Source organism: Panthera leo, chromosome B2 (assembly GCF_018350215.1).
Source record: "Panthera leo isolate Ple1 chromosome B2, P.leo_Ple1_pat1.1, whole genome shotgun sequence".
NCBI lineage: Eukaryota > Metazoa > Chordata > Mammalia > Carnivora > Felidae > Panthera > Panthera leo.
In genome coordinates, this window is record NC_056683.1 from 41,947,940 (window position 1) to 41,966,487 (window position 18,548).

Below are 18,548 nucleotides of genomic sequence, written 5' to 3' on the forward strand. Positions count from 1 at the left end.
AGGTCAGTGGGATCCTCGCCACTAGATCCCTCGTTTATGTCATGTGAGCATTCTCAATCTCTAGTTCTTGGACGGTGGTCGAGCCTTGGCAGTGCGGAGATGCGGCCACGAAAAGCGGTACTTGCGCGTGCTCTCAGGGCGGAGACTGAGACCGGTTGCTTCCGCCCTTCCCCGCCCCCTCCCCTATTTTGGACCATGACGTCAAGGTGGGCGGGCAGCGGCAGGTGCCGGGCTGACCCGCATCCTCCTTTAAGGCGGAGGGATTCGGGGACGGGCAGCTGGTCTGTGCTTCGCCGTATATAGGGCCACTGGGGGCGAACAGCCGCTCTCTTGAGTCACCCCCGCGCAGCCTTGTTGCGGATTTTGAGCCGGACTTAGTCCCTGCTCACCGTGGTCTGTAGTGCTTACAGCTCTTCTCCTTGAAGGTAAGGTCATTGGTTCTTTTCAGGTGTTTCTGATTGGATTGTCCTTACGTGTTGCTTTCGTCCATCGTTTCCTTTTCAAAGCCTAGATTTTGTCGTGTTGGAGCGGTCTTGGGATAGGTCAACTCAAAATTTTTGGGGGGTGTGGATGGGACAGGGCTCTCGAGAGTTGGGCTAGTTTTTTCATTCGTGCTTTGGTGCGGCGTTTCCCTCAGACGGCAACTAGCCGTGGGGGGAGGTGGGCCGCGGAGTGGGCTTGGGGTAGTGGGCAGCTGCACGTGGTGTCCGCGCCGGCCCGGGACGCTGCCATGTTTGCCCCTCCACTTCCGGACGCGGCTACGGGGCGCCGGAGGGTCCCCAAGGGTGGTGGGTGTGCGCGCTGGACGTGACTCAGCACAGCCTGGTGCTGGCCTGGCTTTGCCATCTCTTCCGTGGGACGCATTTTTCCAGGGCTTTCTATTCCTTTATGTGAGGTTCTTCGGCAAGGAACGATTACGGCCGGCTCTGGCCCGCCGTTCTTTCTTTCCAGAGCTTTTCTGCAGTCCCGGTGAGGGGGAGGGGAGAGGAGGGGGCAGGCTCTGGAAGATTCATGGGCCCTTTCCTCCCCCGCCCCTCCCAGAGAGCTGAGATTGTTCTGGAAGCTTCTGGAGCCCGGCGCCCCGCCCTGGTGCCCGGATGCTGGGGCGAAGGGAGGCTGCGCGGTGGCGCCCCCTCCTCGCGTGGCCCTGGCTAACGCATGTCCGGCAGTGACGAGGGTCTGCCCAGCCGTCTACGGCCACCATCTTAGTTGTGTTTGGTTTCGTTCTATATTGTAGCCACATGTGTTGAGGGGTGCTTTATCCGTTCTTTGTCTTAGCCTCTTGGGCGGGTATCCACCGGTCTCTCGGGTTATCTTCTATCCTGTGAGGCAGCAATCCCACGTGAGCTTTTGATGTGGGAGATTCTCAATTGAAGAGAGCCAATTCCGGATTACTGGCCATTTAACATGAAATCGCTCATCTTGGGCTATTGGATTTTGTAACAAAGAAGGTGGTGGAAACGTAGTAGGTGGTTTTCTCCTTCACCTGAGTTTGGGTTACCTGGAGTTGTTATTCCTATTCTTGGGTTGGGCCCAGTATCTGCATTTTGAACAGGCTACCAGGTGATGCTGAGGTTTTGGGTCCCACGGATCAGTTAAGAGCAGTTTGGTTTCAAAATACCTTTTCAAAAAGCTTGACCTTGTGTATTGTGGTGAAGCAGCTTTTTATTTTTCTTTCTAAGTTGGGTTCCCACTAAGAGAAGTCTTTAAAGAAAAGGCGCTACGGTCTTTGAGGAATATGTTCATTACCTGGATTAAAACAGCTTGGACTAAGTCTCTTTGAGTCTTCCGCTGTGACCGGGGTGAACTTGAAGTGTTAAATGTGGAGCCATCCAGTTCTTTTGTAATTCTTGATTGTTCTCATTTTAGATGCCTGAGGAAGTGCACCATGGAGAGGAGGAGGTGGAGACATTTGCCTTCCAGGCAGAAATTGCCCAACTCATGTCCCTCATCATCAATACCTTTTATTCCAACAAGGAAATTTTCCTTCGGGAGTTGATCAGTAACGCTTCTGATGTGAGTGGTGTGGGCAGCTTCATTTGTGGTTTTTGTTTTCAGCACTCCGGAAAAGAGAAGCGCGGTTTGGTATTTTGTGGGGCTGCTATTCTAAAAACATTGATGTGGGTAGATGGGTTATTGTAACTGTAAATGGTTCTTTTTGTGTTCTAAGTTTTATTTTGAGAGTGAGGGAGGGGCAGAGAGAGGGAGAATCCCAAGCAGGCTCTGAGCAGTCAGCCTGGAGCCCAACACACGGGGCTTGAACCCACAAACTGAGATCATGACCTGAGCCAAAATCAAGAGTCAGGTGCCCCAACTGTATGTGGCTCTTACACGCCAAGTTTGGGAGTGGGTAATCAAAATTGATGCTATTTGGGAGTAAAAAGTAGTATTGTTTTGGACGAAGAGCTGGGCTTTTAGGAAGCAGAATTGTAAAAATGAGATTTGTGTTTTCAGGCCTTGGACAAGATTCGGTATGAGAGCCTGACAGACCCTTCCAAGTTGGACAGTGGTAAAGAGCTCAAAATTGACATCATCCCCAACCCCCAGGAACGCACTCTGACTCTAGTGGACACCGGCATTGGCATGACCAAAGCCGATCTCATAAATAATTTGGGAACCATTGCCAAGTCGGGCACTAAAGCATTCATGGAGGCTCTCCAGGTATGTGGTATTTCAGCTAGGTGCACGCCATCCATTTTTGTGGATGTTTGGTTTGCTGTTTTGTTTTAAACTTGTTTGTAAAATTTCCTGGCAGGCTGGTGCAGACATCTCCATGATTGGACAATTTGGTGTTGGCTTTTATTCTGCTTATCTGGTGGCAGAGAAAGTGGTTGTTATCACAAAGCACAACGATGATGAGCAGTACGCCTGGGAGTCTTCTGCTGGGGGCTCCTTCACTGTACGTGCAGACCATGGTAAGACGGCTTTCCTATTAGGTTGTCTGGGTTAGAATTCTGGGGAAACCTGTAATGGAGATCTTGAGGGTGTTACCTGTGGAGTAGTTGATGACAGGTCTGCATTTAGCTTCATTTTTTATACTCTGTGATTAACTCCTAGGTGAGCCCATTGGCCGGGGCACCAAAGTGATCCTCCATCTTAAAGAAGACCAGACAGAATACTTAGAGGAGAGACGTGTCAAAGAAGTGGTGAAGAAGCACTCGCAGTTCATAGGCTATCCCATCACTCTTTATGTGAGTATGGACTGGTACTCCTCACGTGTATGTCTGCTCTTTCGGGGAGTTCCAAGGTCCCCGTTTTGGTTTCTGAAGTCTGGAACTACTGTCTTTTGTACTTTCAGCTGGAGAAGGAACGAGAGAAAGAAATCAGTGACGATGAGGCAGAGGAGGAGAAAGGTGAGAAAGAAGAGGAAGATAAAGATGATGAGGAGAAGCCCAAGATTGAAGATGTGGGCTCAGATGAGGAGGATGATAGTGGGAAGGACAAGAAGAAGAAAACAAAGAAGATTAAGGAGAAATACATTGATCAGGAAGAACTGAACAAGACCAAGCCCATTTGGACCAGAAACCCTGACGACATCACCCAGGAGGAATATGGAGAGTTTTACAAGAGCCTTACGAATGACTGGGAGGACCACTTGGCAGTCAAGGTGAGAAGCCTTGCATGTTGATTGAATAGGAAGAGCAGGCAGAACGGCGTTGCTGGTAGTAGACCGTGGAACTTGCCCAACTGTTTGGTGGTGGGAACTGAATGCCATGGATCCATGTCCTTTCACTTGTTGATGACCCTTTTAGGGTAAAGAAAGGACATCTCAGTGACCTCACTTTGTCTCTGTGGCAGGTTCCTGATAGGACTGTTAACTCATTGATCCCAGGATTATACATAGCAGTACCATTGTGGATCAGTTTGGGGCATAGGAGTTTAATTTTTTCAAAAGAGGTTCTATGATGTCTGTTCTGTCATCAGTGCTTAGGGAAGATCTCTGTTCCAGACAATTCAGTGAATGATGTGATGTTGGGACTTAAAGGTGTATCTTGAAATACACTACTGGCTTACTTTGAATTTCTTTCAGCACTTCTCTGTGGAAGGTCAGCTGGAATTCAGGGCATTGCTGTTTATCCCCCGTCGGGCTCCTTTTGACCTTTTTGAGAACAAGAAGAAAAAGAACAACATTAAGCTCTATGTCCGCCGTGTGTTTATCATGGACAGCTGTGATGAGTTGATACCGGAGTATCTCAGTGAGTGTCCTTTTGGCCGAATGTAGTTGGTTGGGTAAAGTCCTATAGTGCTCTCAGGAAACGGAGGTTTTGTCTTTTTTTTTTTTTGAAATCGGGTTCAGTGAGAAAGTGGATCCTGTTGAACTTAGATGACCCTGTCTACAGTAACTCCCATTTTCTTCCTGATTGCAGATTTCATCCGTGGTGTGGTGGACTCTGAGGACTTGCCCCTAAACATCTCCCGAGAAATGCTCCAGCAGAGCAAAATCTTGAAGGTCATTCGCAAAAACATCGTAAAGAAGTGCCTTGAGCTCTTCTCTGAACTGGCAGAAGACAAGGAGAACTATAAGAAATTCTATGAGGCATTCTCTAAAAACTTGAAGGTACGGAAGTAGCAAATGCTTACTTATTAATTAAGATGGAGGGTTTTTTTCATTCACCTAGAGAGTAACAGATTATTTACAAGTAAGATCGTTTTCTTTCCACCTTTGAAGCTTGGAATCCATGAGGACTCCACTAATCGGCGTCGTCTTTCTGAGCTGCTGCGTTATCACACCTCCCAGTCTGGAGATGAGATGACTTCTCTTTCGGAGTATGTCTCTCGCATGAAGGAGACCCAGAAGTCCATCTATTACATCACTGGTATGTTGGAGCCTGGGTCTGATCAAAGCCTCATGGGGGTATAAGGAAATAGGACATTTGGGAATACCTGGGAACTGGTAGGCGGCATTCTGATCCCTGAGTCTCTCTCAACCCTGCAGGCGAGAGCAAAGAGCAGGTTGCCAACTCCGCTTTTGTGGAGCGGGTGCGGAAGCGGGGCTTCGAGGTAGTGTATATGACTGAGCCCATCGATGAGTACTGCGTGCAGCAGCTCAAGGAGTTTGATGGGAAGAGTCTCGTCTCCGTAACCAAGGAGGGCCTGGAGCTACCTGAGGATGAAGAGGAGAAAAAGAAAATGGAAGAGAGCAAGGCCAAGTTTGAGAACCTCTGCAAACTTATGAAAGAAATACTGGATAAGAAGGTTGAGAAGGTAAGCAGTTCTGGGACTAGGATGTAGTTTGTAAATGCTTTAGAGCTGTTTCCCTCAGAATCTTGTGGTGCTACACAGTTAGTAGTTTTAGGTTGCCTGATTTGTGCAGAGCTTCTTTCTTTCCCGTTTCGCTGCTTTTACCAGGCAGGTGGGTTGGTATTTTTATAAATATTTGGGAACGATGAAGTGTTTCTTCTGAGAATAGAACTTAACATACCATCATTTTAGCTTGGAAATGGTAATCAGATTTAACATAAACACAAGTTTTTGTCCTTATCCACAGGTGACCATCTCAAACAGGCTAGTGTCTTCACCCTGCTGCATTGTGACGAGCACCTACGGCTGGACGGCCAACATGGAGCGGATCATGAAAGCCCAGGCACTTCGGGACAACTCTACAATGGGTTATATGATGGCCAAAAAGCACCTGGAGATTAATCCTGACCACCCCATTGTGGAGACACTACGGCAGAAGGCAGAGGCGGACAAGAATGACAAGGCTGTCAAGGACCTGGTGGTGCTCCTGTTTGAAACTGCACTGCTCTCTTCTGGCTTCTCACTGGAGGATCCCCAGACCCACTCCAACCGAATTTACCGCATGATCAAGCTAGGCCTGGGTGAGTATCTTTGTTACACCAGAGTGTGGCTAGGAGTTGGGTAAACTAGTCTCTGAGGGACAGATTTGACTTAATGGTATTCGGGTTGACATTCACGTGGCGTTCTTTCCTACTTAACAGGTATTGACGAAGACGAAGTAACTGCAGAGGAACCCAGTGCTGCTGTTCCTGATGAGATCCCTCCCCTTGAGGGTGATGAGGATGCGTCCCGCATGGAAGAAGTAGATTAGTTTCTACCTGCAGACCTGTGCCCTCTGTATAGTGTCCCCATGGCTTCCCAGCAGCCCTGAGTGGCCTCGGTTCACCTGGTTCCTTCTGCTGATGTCTAGTGTTTTGTTTTTTTTTCCCCCTCCTGTCTTTGTCTGAGGCAGGATACAAGGGCCTCAGGCCTATCCCTTCCTATATTTGATGAGGGGTTTGGATGTGTACTGTGGTTTTTTGTTTATTTTGTTCTGAAGTTAAAGTATGCAAAATAAAGAAAATACAGTTTTATACAGTTCTGCTTTCCCTTGTAAAGTGGATCTGGTGCCTTCTGAGTTTCTTTTGCTTTCCTATTCCAAGTTGTACCTGCTTTCATCCTGGTAATCGGTTACTCTGGTACATTGAAAGCTAAAGTCACTTGTAACCATCTAGCAGTTCTGAAGTCCCCCAACAGACTCTAAAGGGTAGCCACAAACCAGCATGTGATACTCTGTCCCCTTCCTAAAGCACATATTTCCGTCAACGAAAACACGGGACTCGAGACCATTGCAGCAATTTAATTTAATAAAATAAAATTAGAGCAAAAAGTTAACATTTCCAAAGTACCAAAACCTGCAATGGGCTCTTGGAGCAGAGCCTGGGGATCCAGGAGCAGAGGGTGGTGGTGCTGGGTAGGGCTCTATCCTCCTCCCCCAGCACAGCACCGTCTTTCAGGGACTCCCGGGAAAGCAGCACTTGGAGCCTACAACACTTGTGCTTTTCTCACCAGAGTAAGTTCCATAGGTCTCTGGGAGGGAGTCTGCACGGGTGGGCCATTCAAGGTAGGGGACAAGCACAAGTGTGTTGGTGGCAGAGCCCACAGGGCAAGACTTCAGGGAATTTTGAGAGGGGCCTTAGAAGGTGCTTCTGCCTTCTCCCACCCATTGAGGAAGCCCCTCCCACCCATTGAGGAAGGTCCTCTACCTTGGGGCTCAGAAGAATCCCTACTGGAGGACGGGTGACTTAAGGCAAAGGGGAAGGCTGACTCCCGGACTCAACCCCAACCTGCAGAGCTGGTTTGTGATACTAAAAGCCTGCATTCTGACCTTGAGCCAGCCGCCTCAAAAGTTACAGTAGGAGAGGAAAACTGGTACGGTGAGGTTCTTGTTGGACTTCATCTCTCAGGCCCCTCAAACTTTCTGCACAGGGGACTCCACAGGCACAGCCTTCTTTCCCCGTTGCTTTAGTCGGCCCCGGGCATAGACTCTGAGGAGGAGGGCAGCAAAGACCACAGCCACCCCCAGACCCCCCACCACAGTGACTGTGTGGCCATAGAGGAGGCAGGAGAGGAGGATGGCGAAGGCCTGGCGGAGGGTCATGATGATGGTGAAGACGGCGGCCCCGAACTGCCCGATGGTGTAGAAGATGAAGAGCTGGCCACATGCAGAGCAGACTGAGAGCAGAAGGGCATGCGCAGCAAATTCACTGTGTCGCCCCATGAAGCGGGTCCCCTCCAGGAGGGCCCCCTGCTCTAGCAGGGAGCCCACCGTGAAGAGGCAGGAGAAGAAATTGACCCCAAACATCATCTGCACCGAAGACATCTTATAGGCAAACAGGGCATCCTGCCAGTTTGAGGTGAAGCTGTCAAAGGCGATGTAGCCTGCCAGCAGGATGAGGCCGGACAGGGTGGTGGCCGGGGAGCTGCGGGGCTCCGGTCCGCTAGACAGCAGGAACATGCTGACCCCGATGGAGATGAGGCCGGCCGTCAGGTATTCCCAGTGTTCGTAGCTGCGCCGAGACACCAACTTTCCCATCAGCATGACAGGGATCACCTTAGAGGCCTTGGCCAGCACCTGGGTGGGAAAGCTGACGAACTTGAGAGCTTCATACTGACACCAGCTGCTGAGCACGTTTGACAGGCTGGCAAAGGAGTACCGGTACATGGGTGCTCCGTGCCGGGGCTGCTTACAGAGGATGCAGCAGAGGCCAGCCACCAGCAGGGCCAGCACCCGGTTCATCAGCACCAGGAACTGGGAGTCCGTGAAGCGCTCACCTGGCGAGGTGGCAGTAGCCCCATAGCTGCGGGTCATCACTCTCTCCTGCAGCACTCCCCAAGTCAGGTAGGACACCTGGAGGGAGGGGCGGGGAGGAACGAGGACCGAGAAGGTAAGAGGAGGAGAAGGTGGCCCGAAAGATTTCGACCTCCCTCTTCCTCAGAAAAGGTCTAGATGATTCAAAGGACAGCATACGTATGTTGGTCCCTCTGTAATAACCAGAAGTTTCCTCTCCCCTCCAGAGCCTGGATTCACCTTGGAAGGATCAAGTGTGTGTGAAACGATGACAGAGGCTTTAGGCATGCCCAGACCCTGTCTGCCCCACAGGAGGGTAGTTAAAGCAGACTCCATCCCATGTAGCCTCCTGTCTATCCTCAGTGGATTCGGGGAGTAAGACTGGACACCTGTGCGGCACATGTAGGACTAGTAGTGCCCGCTCTGAAGTGCCAAGAACTCCGTATCTTCGCTCCCTGTCACATGCAGTAGTGGGGGGAGGGCTGCGTGGCTTCCCCAAACTTTGATCAGTGGGTTAGCAGTATATGAGACATCACTGCAGGGGGAAGGGTAGTAACGGCACAGGAGAAATCACACAAGAGGGCAAGAGGAAGGGGGAAAGACAAGACAGTGGTTATCCCGACCACCTCTAAGATGGTGGTACTATGCGCCCCCTGGAAGAGGGGGCCGTGTTAACACAGCCAGCAAACCGCGGGGGGCTGGCAGGGTGAAAACTTTGGTTCTGCACCGTACCTGTCCTGGGGTCCAACCCAGGAAGAGAGGCAGAGCCTGCCTACCTACCTGGAGCCCCGCGGCGCAGAAGAGCAGCTTCAGGGCCTGCCAAGTGGGAGTGGTCTCTGCCGGCTCGGTCCGGGAAGCCAGAGGAACCTCGTCAGAGGCCTTGGGCTCATGGCCAAACACACAAGTTTTCACCAGGGGAAAGCAGAGACCCCTGCCTAAAAAACAGGCAACCAAGGTCAAGAGCCAGTATTCTCCCCAGCACCTCCTCTTGCCCAGAGCAGCCAGCGGCCCTGCTGTCAGGCCTGCAGGCATCCCTCCCTCCCTTCGCAAGCCACAACCCAATCTGGACTGCTGGTCAGCACTCATAATAGGGACCTGGCACGCTTCCCCACCCTTTCGGCACACACACCTGTCTCCAGGTAGTTCTTCCGCTTGAAGTACTGCACCAGCAGGTAGCCAGGTACCATAAAGCTGGCATAGCCAGCAGCATTCACCAAAAAGCGGAAAAACCACAGCTGCGTCCATGACTCTGGAGGGGCTTCGGGGGTCTCCCCACCTGCCCCCAGGGAGGGGAGCGCAGCCAGCACCACCACTGCCCACCACCTGCGGGGACAGCGGACGTAAGGATTAGGGTGCCGTTCCTCATCCACTCGGCCCTCCGGAGGGGACTACACTGGAGAAGGGCCCGGAGTCTCCCCGCCCCCCTCAGCTGCAGCCCAGCCCGGACAAAGAGCCTCTCTCTCTCCTGGGGGGGGCCGGCGCGGGCCAGGCGGGGCTCCCTCCCTCCTCGGGGGCGGACCCGCCCCTCTGGCCACACAGGTTCCCTCTGTTCCCTCCAGCGCTGGCCGGCCGTTCGGGCTACAGGCGGCGCCCCCTCCTCCCACCCCGCCCTCCAGGATCCCGGAGCGCCAGGGTTCCCAACTCCTCCGCCCGACACTCCCGGACCCTCGCAAGGAGGACAAGTCCAGTCCACGCCGCGCCCCCCCTCCCCGCCGGCCCCGGGCTCCGCTATGCGGGCCTGCCGCCGGGCAGCTGGGACCCCACCCGGCCCCTCCGTGCCCAGCAGCGGCAGTCACGTGGCCCGGGGGCTCGGTCACGTGGGCCCGCCGCTCCCCTAGCCCCCCCACCTGGCGTCCATGGTCCGGGCCGCGTGGGGCGGAGGGGGGCCGGGGAATGCGGTCCCCGGGCCGCGCGGTCCCTCCGCTCCCGCTGCCGCCTCCAGGAGCGGCCGGCGAGCGAGCGGCTAGCGGAAGTGCCGCGCTCTTCCCGCCTCCCTCCCCGCGGCCGCCCCTCCGCCCCCAGCCGCGACCAGGCAGCGCCCCGGGCCGCCGGCGGGCCACAGCGCCCCCGCGCGGCCCGGAGGGAGACGCGGCCCGGTATCCGGGAGCTGGGCCGCCCAGGGCGGGGAGCCCCCAGGCCGTACACCCGCACCCCGCTTCGTCATCGCCCTTAGTCCACACAACCAACCCGGGAGGTAGTGGTGCCCCTGCCCTCTTGGGACAGGGACATTGACGTCGTGCGTCCCAAGCACTTCCTCTTGCGCCACCCCTTCCCCGTTTTCTGACGGGAAGAAGATACCTCCTTCCATTCCCCAATGGGCTGCAGTTCTGTCCCAACTCCCCAAGACCTTCAGGCTCGGCATGACCTGGCCCGCCTACCTCACCCACTCACCCACCCTCTGCAGAGTCCCACTGGCCTGCTCTCCGTTCCTCTAATTCACCAAAGGCCTTCGCCTGAACGCTCTCCCCACATCCCTTACTCGTCCTCGTGTCCAGGTGGAGATGACAGTCCTCACAGACCTCCCCTGACCGCCCAAAGTGTGGCCCTCCACCAACTCATGTTCACCTTCCCACTCTTTGTTTCCCCCTCACAGAATCCACTGCAGCTTGTAATTACATATTTATTTGGGCGTTTGTGATTTTCATGGCTGTCTCACTCACTAGACCGTAAGATCCAAGTGGCCAGAGATTGTGTCGTTGGTTTATCCCCCTGTATCCATATTGGCCATACTCACCTCACAGGGACTTCAAACGTGTGTGGAATGAAAGGAAAAACACACAAAGCCACCTCCCTCTACAGGCTGGCCTTTCTCTCCAGGCTCCTCCAGATGGCCACCTCCAGGGCAGTGGTGATGCCTCCCACCCGGGGGGGGGGGGGGGGGTCTTCTCATTCAGGGCAAGGGTTTGTGCTGGACAGAGAGGCCTGAGGATGGTACCCCCCCTCCCTCCCCCCCCCCCCCCCCACAACACACACTCCCTACCTAGCAGAGTCCTACCCTGCTCAAGTGGCAATTTCCTTCTCTCTGTCTCTACCATAAGGTCACAAGGCAGGCCTATCTAAAAATCCCCAATGCACGCAGACATGCACGTGAGCAAAACAACTGTAGGGGGGGATCTTTATAAAGGTCTCTGCTGTTTTAGTGTCATGTTATTGAAACTTCCCCTTCCCCAGAGGGTCAGTTCAGGGCCTTCTGTGTGAAGTCTTTAAACAGTGTTTTTAAGAGTCCTCAACAGCAGTGGGATGGAACCCCTCAGGGTCCTGCTTGCTGATTTCAGTTTCTCTCCTCACTCAGGAGAGTCCATGTCTTCCTACTGATTGGCAGTTTCAGGCTGACCCAACGTGGGTAGAAACAAGAGCCCCTGCCGTCTTCTAGAGGCAAACAGGCTTTGCCCAGGATACCTGGGGCTTTGGGAGTCTTCAAGAATCTCCATCCACCTGGGAAAGTCTTCCTTCCAGACTTGCCTTCTCTCACTTGTGATCCCTCCTCTCCGCTCAGGACCGTACTGGCCCCAGGCTGTGGCCTCAGCAGTCCCCAGGACACCAGAAGGGCACATTGTCAGGGCCCAGACTTCAGCAGCTATAGCTCCGGCTTCCGGATGTGAAGAGGTGGGAGTCTCCGGGGCCCCAGACTCTGCCCTGGCTTCAGTCGGCACACAGCAGTGGCTTCCCAGAGATCTTCAGGTCATCAAAGGGCAAAAGAGCCAAGGGCTGAGAAAGAGAATGGAGAGAAGCAAAATCAGGGCCCATGGGGAAAAAGCGGCAGTGGAGGAAGGGAGCTGGGAAGACAGATTGGACCATTTCTCCTCCACCAAATGACAACTCAAGGACATTGAGGAACAAATCTTCCCACTAATCCCCAACACAGCAGCCCCTCTGGGCTAGGCAGAGCCCTGAAGCCTTAGGCAAGCCCTGACTCTCTAAGATATCAGAATATCAGAGCTCCCACCCTGGAGGTGATCTAGCCCATGTGTCTGGTTTTGGGTTTTTTTTTTTTTTTTTGGCGGGGGGTGGGGGGTAGGGGCACGGGGCGGGGGGGGGGGGGGTGGTACTTAGAAAACATTTTGAATATTTTTTTAAGTAAGCTGTAGGCCCAGTGTGGGGCTTGAACCCACAACCCTGAGATCAAGAGTTGTATGCTCTCCTGACTGAGCCAGCCAGGAGCCCCAGAGTATTTTTTACTTTGAACATTTTAAAATGGGAAAGACACTACAGGAAATCTAGGTCCCATCTTTCTTCAAAAAATTCTAAGACCTGGCAACACTGGGCCCACATTCTTCCTCTGCAACTATCTGCTGAAGCTGAGTAGAGTGACCCTTGGGCATTGACTCTGGTCTCTCACAGGCCCCATCACCTTGCCTTACACCTATCCTGTCTCACCGATCCACTGTAGCTGCAGGGCTCCTGTTAGAGTCCAAGTTTGGGCTCCCTGGGCTTGACCAACTAAAAAAACAGAGGGGCAGAGGCTTGCCCAAGGTCCCACAGTTGGTGAGTGGCAGAGTCGTGGATTACTCCCGGGGATCCTGACTCTTTGGCCCTTTCAGCTATTATGGTGCCTGTCTCTGCTCTAGGTGCGGGAGGTCCTGGAGAGCAGAGCTGAGCCTATGCCTCTTACGTCCTCAGCCAGGTCCTGGGGAGTCTCGTCTTCCACGTTCCGCAGCAGGGAGTCGGCACCTGCCTCGCACAGAGTGGATGAGATGCTGCTGAGGCCCCGACCTGCCGCAAGGTGCAGGGGTGTGCACCCGTTGAGCATGCGGGCGTCTACCCGTGCGCCAGCCTGGAGCAGGAACTGCACCAGACCCCGCTCCTGGGTCTCCACAGCCAGGTGCAGGGCTGTTTTCCCACTGGTGCCCTCCTGGAGGAGAAGAAGGATGTCAGCCAAGGCCCTGGAGAAGAATCGTGCTGGGCCTGGGCCCTGGATAAGGAGGTGAGTGCCACCACTGCTGACTGCTAGGCAGGGGACTTGGGGCTGGATCAGGCGGTGGGGCAGGCCCTGGGCCGGGCCCTGATTGGCCCTCTCACCTGTGTGTCAATGTCGGCTCCGTTCTGCAGCAGCAGTTCCATGAGCGGCCGGTTCCTCTGCAGGGTGGCGATGTGGAGGCAGGCCAGACCTGGGATGGGGGTGAGGGTGGGGGCTGCTAATCAGCATCCACCAACTCTCTCCCTCCCTCTCTTCAGGGACCTCCCTACCCCTCAGCCCCAAGGGACTCACTGCCCACTCAATGCCTCTGATCACAGGAGTGTTAAAACACAAACCCAAAAACCCCCTCAAAAGTCTGAGGGGAAAGGAACTCAAAGTTTCCACCTTTTCAGAGTCATGTTATTGAAACTTTCATGCTTCAGGGGTCAGGTTGCTGAGTGACACCCCACATAAGTGCACCGTCCCCCAACATACATTCCCCTCCCCCTTCCCCCTCTCCCCGCCGCCCCCCCCATCTCTAACTCTACCTGCCTTGAAGCCCCATCCAAAAGCCACCTTCTTCAGAGCTCTCCAGGATCCTCAGGCCCCAGCCACCCCTCCCCCCCACCCACCCCGAGGGCCTTGTCCTGCCCTGTGCTTCCCTAGCCTTCTTGCTACCCGCTTTCTGGAGTGGAACCACCCCCACCCCCGCCTACAGAACTTGATTCAAAGTGACATCCCTCACCTCCTTCAAGTCTCTGCTCAAATGCTGCTGCTCCTTGAGGGTTTCCCTGGTCACTCTCTTTAAAAATCACACCCGCCCCATCCCTCACATTCTAGTTCTCACTCTGCTCTACTTTTCCCACAGCACTTACAGCTTGGTAACCTACTAGAGAACTCACTTCTTATATTTAGTGTCTGCCTCAATCGCTCTCCAGCTCCTGGAATACTGTCTGGCACACAGAAGGCCCCCGGTACATTTTTGTTGCATGAATTAACGAGTTCGTCTAATCTCTGGTAAACTAAATATCTTGAGGGCAAGGTTTAGCTCTCTGTTTAGCTCACAGTAGGCTCTCATTAAATTCTAAATCAAGTTCATTCGTTCACTCGTTCATTCGTTCCTTCAGCAAAAAGGTACTGAGTACCTGTTGACTTAAAACTGGAGGTGCATTGACAGACAAGCTATGAACCTCCTTTTCCTGACAGTGGGGTCCATCTCTTGTCCCCTCCTCATCCCACAGGCCCTGAGGCTGCCCATACCTTGCCAGTTTTGCAGCTGGAGGTCCAGGGAGTGAGGTGGTCCTCGGCCTGGCTCTGGCCGCCCCTCCAGCAGGCAGCGGGCACAGGCCAAGTGCTGGCGCTGGCAGGCCACATGCAGGGCCGTGTCACCGTGTCTATCCTGTAGCACCCGACTGGCCCCCTTCAGCACCAGGGCCCGAACTGCACCCGGCTGGTCCAGATGTACAGCCAGATGGAGTGCTGTCTGTAGGTACAAAGGGTCCAGGGCTGTTGTAGCATGCTCCCACCTCTGGGGACGTGCTAGGGTGGACACAGGAATTACCAGCTGCCAGCACCTTTTTTGAGGGCAGCTTATAAAGGCTATGGCCCTGGTCTTCCAAGGAAACGCTACCAAAGCCTTCCCTCTGTCACTGCCCACCACCCCAGTTCTGGAGGCAGGGTAAGGAAAGTGGGCCCCTGCTCTTCTTAGAGGTCCCCTCAGCCCCTGGAGAAAGGACAGTTGGGGGCAGGGAAGACCTCTGTTATCCTTGGGGGCCAAGTGACAAGGACGGGCTGGAGGGAGGAAAGACAGAGGCACCAGGCAGGCAGTCTCAACCTGGCATACTCCTCTTTTAAGGCTCCATGCAGATGCTGCCTCCTGTATTAATGCTCCCCACAGACGCTGGGTCCCACAGCAGCTGGGGTCACAACTCTGGTCACCATGCTATGAAATCAGGGGTTGACAGGAGTCCCCTAGCCCAGGCTCCAGCACCTTGTGGGCAGAGGCGTGTCTTACTTGCGTGTAGCATCAGCTTCTGTCCCAGGGTCTGGGATATGGTTTCCTGAGTGCGCAGCCCAAGTACCCTCGTGTGGCTGCTGGGAATGGCTGTCAGGGCAGATATAGGTATCTGGGCATAGCCCAGCCTCTCCCCCCACCCACCTGGTAAAGGTTGTTCTGAATGTCCAGGACCTCCTGGGGCAGCAAAGCCAGGCAACAGAGCAGCACGGCTGGGGCCTCGTGAATCACCGCCAAGTGGACCAGCCTGGGAGAGGGAGACCAGGAACAGGGTTTAAGTGTTAGGGCTCAGGCCAGAGACAGTGAGCTAGGGTCCTGGGGTTAGAAGGAAGAACACATCAATCTCTAAGAAGACACACATAGGGTCGGTGTAGGAAGTGAGAGTTTGGGCCAGGAAGTGAGGGTTGGTAAGGGAAGCCAGGATCTGGCGGGTGGGAGTTCCAAGTTCCCATCTCTGGCCTTCAGGGGGGGCCTTGGCTGAGTGGGAGCGTGGGCAGGGTGCTGATGGGAGAAGGTCCTTCCTGTTCAGCCTGCCCACACCCCACTCCCCTCTGGCCCCAGGGCCCCACCGGGCCGGCTGCAGCTCAAAGCCAAACTGAAAGCTGCCGGGGTAGCACAGAGGTGGTTTCCGGGGCTGAGCTCCCCACGTCTGCCAACCCCAACAGGGAGGACTGAGAGGGCAGGAGCGGGGTCACCCCCACTCGGGGCAACTCAGTGGTACACATTCCAACGGAGAGAACACAGAAGCTCGTGGAAGAGGAGACAGCGCGGCATCCTGTCCTGCTGCCCTTTCACAGGGGGATCAAGAGGGTCACTCTTCAGACAGCACAGACTGGGTGGGGCCTGACCAGAGGCCCTCCACTCCGAGGACACTTCCAAGGGGAGGTCTGTGCAGTGCAGAAAGTGTGTGTTTGTTGGGGGCCAAAGAGCCTTAATCTCTTGCTCAGGTGGGAGGGGGCAGTTGGGAGGGGAAGTTCCAGTCCTGGGGTTTCCCCACATCAGGTGGGGAAAACGAAAACCAGAGCTGGAAGGTCTAGGGTGACAGCTGCCTTGGGGCATGAAGTGCCTTGGGGGGGTAGTTTGGGTAAAGGCCTGTCCGGGCTGGGGAGGGGGCTGCTCAGGCAGAAGGGGGGCAGGCTCAGTGGCGGGTGGCAGGAGAGGCCCAGGAGAGAGTGACTGAGGGAGGGAGGGAGGGAGGAACCGCTCTGGAAATCCCCTCGGCCAGGGCCTGTTCTCTAGGTCACATTCCTGCAGCCACCTCCCTCTCTCCCTGTCTCCCCTCCTCCCACTTCCTCTCCCCACTTCCATAAGTCCTATAAGCCAGACACCTCTGAGGGAAGACAGTGCCCCCTCCTCTCTAAGGACCTCCTGGGGAGTCCTGACACCGCTTCTCCACCGCCCCTAACCCCACAGTCTAGACACGACACCTGTCTTTAACTAGAGCCGGGTAAAGGCTTCTGCTGAGAGGCGGACAAAGGACGGCAGTGCCAGAAGTCACCACTCCCTAGGTCAAAGGTCAGCCAGAGGTATTCCACATGGAACCCCCAAATTCTTGGTTCTGGGCCTGAGGGTTGGTGATCTGGGCGGGATACAAAAAGGCCTGAGGTCATTCCTCTCCCACTCCCTGGGTCCAAACGCTGTCTTTGTCAAAGGCCACCCAGGATTAGGACCCTCCCATCTCCTCCAAAAAGCAAGTGAAGACAGATACCTGCTGCCTTCTCTACCCTCCCCACCCCCATTCATTCCAGCATCCCCAGTCTGGGACCCCAGCCCACTCCACTCTGTTCCTCATCCACAAATCCCAGCCACCCCCTCTCTTGACAGTGTTTCTTCTTCCTAAGGGACAAATCCTCAACTGGCCAGCCCCTCCCACCCAAACTACTTCTTACTTCAACTGCCTGCCCCCCCCAGCCCAGTCCCCACCAAGCTCCACCTGGGCCTGGGGCAGGAAGGGTAAAGTAAAGGGGTCAGACCAGGACAGTGAGGGGGACTTGGAGGGCTCAGGAGGTAGAGGGTGCCGGTAAAGCTGACTCCAGCCCTCACTTCCCCTTTCACAGCAGAGAAGGAAGTAAGCTGGGCAGCCAGCCGCCTGTCTGTCTGATGGGGCAAGAGTGCTCCAGCCTGGCTCACCCCCTCTTCCTCAGGGCTAGCCTCAGCTCTGCACCCTGCCAGCACCTCCATCCTTAGCTTCCTGACCCCTCCTGGCAACCTGTAACTGGCATCTTTTGTTCCCCGAGACGGGGCATTCTGAGGTCAGGGGCTGGGAATCCCAGATATTGAGCAAACAAGGATACCTACCCTCTTCCCCAGCAAGGAAAAAAAAACCCTAAAAATCTGGACTGGTCAGGGGAATTTTCTCTTCCAAGGGGTGGGTTATTGGTAGCTTTCCAAGCTGCTAGCTGGGTTCCAGGTGTCTGGTAATGATGCTGGGGCCTCTGGTCTGGGCCCCTCCAGAGCTAAAAAGTGGGCTAAGAGTGAAGTCTGGAGTTTGGAAGAGTGGGGACAGCCCCTTCCAGCGCGGGTGTCTTGAGGGATCCTCACAGAGTGGGTTCCCGGCCTGTTGAGGCTCCTGGCAGGCCCAGAGTTGGCATCGATTGGAAGGGGTCCCTGTCTCAGCTTAGACCCCAGACTCACGTGTCTCCATCCTCTGAGATGTAAGTGAGTGCTTCCAGCTGCTGAGGGCTCAGCGCTCCCGCTGCGGGGAGCGGAGAGCGTGGGGCTGGGTCCTCGGTCTCCGTGCCTCCCAACAAGGGCAGTGGCTCCGTGAGCGACGAGGAGCCATAGGTGGAGTCAGCTCGCTCCCCATCTGTATCTTCCTTCTCCTGTGGCTCCTTGGCTGTTCCCGGAGGATGGGTCCAAGGCTGGGGGCCGCCACTGTCCGAAGGTCCGGAGGCCGGGGCCGGGGTGGGCTCGGGCAGGGAGCGCAGAGAACGCAGAGACTCGATGCCCGAGTCGTACTGGCTCTCATCCGTCTCGTCCGGCCCCTTGCGCGCCTCCGACATGCCCGCGGTGCCGGCCCACGGGGGCCAGGTCCGAGCAGGATCCGGCTCCGGGCTCCGCCGCGCCGCCTTTCCGGGTTGCAGGTCCGCCTTGCGGAGCTGGCGCCCGGCCCGGAGTGGCGTTCTTCCCGGGCTGCGGGGGCCCGAGGGGTCGGCGAGAAGCGCGGGCGAGGCTCGGAGCGCTGGCGGGTTCCAAGGCAGAGGCTACTCCGAGCAGCTGGACTGCCCAGTCGGACGCGCTCTCTCGCCCCGCCCCTCCTGCCCCGCCCCCGACAGACGCTTCCGGACCGAGGCCCCGCCCTCCGGAATCCCCCTTACCCCGCCTTCTGCGTTGGCTCCGAGTCAGGGGTTACCCGGTCCTGAGTCACTCGTGCGTTAATTCACCCATTCATTCATTCATTCATTCACCCATCCTTCCATCCATTCACATTTTCCCCCGTCCTTCTTTTTTTCATTCATTAATTCCATGCATTTTCTTTCCTTCCTTCCCTTCTTCCATTTCTTCATTCATTTTTTCCATTCATTCACTCATTCGTTTGTTTTTAAAGGAATATTTATTAACCGTCT

The 18,548-nt window shown here is 55.2% G+C and overlaps 3 protein-coding genes across 6 annotated transcripts; 1 reads left to right on the forward strand and 2 right to left on the reverse strand.

Annotated features, from left to right (window-relative positions):
- The first annotated feature begins 300 nt into the window (after window positions 1-300).
- On the forward strand, window positions 301-6,318 carry HSP90AB1 (heat shock protein 90 alpha family class B member 1). Of its 2 annotated transcripts, none has more exons than XM_042938922.1 (12): window positions 301-425; window positions 1,870-2,016; window positions 2,455-2,661; window positions 2,756-2,915; window positions 3,058-3,191; window positions 3,299-3,607; window positions 4,031-4,196; window positions 4,368-4,558; window positions 4,670-4,817; window positions 4,937-5,205; window positions 5,489-5,822; window positions 5,943-6,318. In XM_042938922.1, the coding sequence occupies exons 2-12, from the start codon at window positions 1,870-1,872 to the stop codon at window positions 6,050-6,052; spliced, it is 2,175 nt and encodes a 724-aa protein (XP_042794856.1). In that variant the 5' UTR covers window positions 301-425; the 3' UTR covers window positions 6,053-6,318. The 2 variants fall into 2 exon arrangements, with proteins under 2 accessions (XP_042794856.1, XP_042794857.1); XM_042938923.1 differs by lacking the exon at window positions 301-425 and adding an exon at window positions 1,123-1,208.
- A 249-nt stretch (window positions 6,319-6,567) lies between these two features.
- On the reverse strand, window positions 6,568-10,048 carry SLC35B2 (solute carrier family 35 member B2). 3 transcript variants are annotated; one of them, XM_042938924.1, is made up of 4 exons: window positions 9,919-10,048; window positions 9,201-9,394; window positions 8,852-9,006; window positions 6,568-8,131 (listed from the first exon to the last, which is right to left on the reverse strand). In XM_042938924.1, the coding sequence occupies exons 1-4, from the start codon at window positions 9,927-9,929 to the stop codon at window positions 7,193-7,195; spliced, it is 1,299 nt and encodes a 432-aa protein (XP_042794858.1). In that variant the 5' UTR covers window positions 9,930-10,048; the 3' UTR covers window positions 6,568-7,192. The 3 variants fall into 3 exon arrangements, with proteins under 3 accessions (XP_042794858.1, XP_042794859.1, XP_042794860.1); XM_042938925.1 differs by lacking the exon at window positions 9,919-10,048 and adding an exon at window positions 9,737-9,812; XM_042938926.1 differs by lacking the exons at window positions 8,852-9,006; window positions 9,919-10,048 and having other exon boundaries at window positions 9,201-9,281.
- Window positions 10,049-11,172: 1,124 nt separating this feature from the next.
- On the reverse strand, window positions 11,173-18,196 carry NFKBIE (NFKB inhibitor epsilon). Its single transcript, XM_042938927.1, has 6 exons — window positions 17,617-18,196; window positions 15,127-15,229; window positions 14,229-14,451; window positions 13,091-13,179; window positions 12,684-12,923; window positions 11,173-11,779 (listed from the first exon to the last, which is right to left on the reverse strand). The coding sequence occupies exons 1-6, from the start codon at window positions 17,982-17,984 to the stop codon at window positions 11,714-11,716; spliced, it is 1,089 nt and encodes a 362-aa protein (XP_042794861.1). The 5' UTR covers window positions 17,985-18,196; the 3' UTR covers window positions 11,173-11,713.
- Between the last annotated feature and the right edge of the window lie 352 nt (window positions 18,197-18,548).

Coding starts and splice junctions, on each gene's coding strand:
- NFKBIE (XM_042938927.1), bottom strand. CDS start 17,984: ATGTCGGAGGCGCGCAAGGGGCCGGACGAGACGGATGAGAGCCAGTAC. Junction 15,230..17,616: donor ATCTCAGAGGATGGAGACAC/GTGAGTCTGGGG, acceptor TCCCTCTCCCAG/GCTGGTCCACTTGGCGGTGA. Junction 14,452..15,126: donor TTCAGAACAACCTTTACCAG/GTGGGTGGGGGG, acceptor TTGTACCTACAG/ACAGCACTCCATCTGGCTGT.
- SLC35B2 (XM_042938924.1), bottom strand. Junction 9,007..9,200: donor GAAGAACTACCTGGAGACAG/GTGTGTGTGCCG, acceptor CCTGTTTTTTAG/GCAGGGGTCTCTGCTTTCCC. Junction 8,132..8,851: donor TCTGCGCCGCGGGGCTCCAG/GTAGGTAGGCAG, acceptor CCCTCCCTCCAG/GTGTCCTACCTGACTTGGGG.
- HSP90AB1 (XM_042938922.1), top strand. CDS start 1,870: ATGCCTGAGGAAGTGCACCATGGAGAGGAGGAGGTGGAGACATTTGCC. Junction 2,017..2,454: donor TGATCAGTAACGCTTCTGAT/GTGAGTGGTGTG, acceptor TTGTGTTTTCAG/GCCTTGGACAAGATTCGGTA. Junction 5,823..5,942: donor CATGATCAAGCTAGGCCTGG/GTGAGTATCTTT, acceptor CCTACTTAACAG/GTATTGACGAAGACGAAGTA.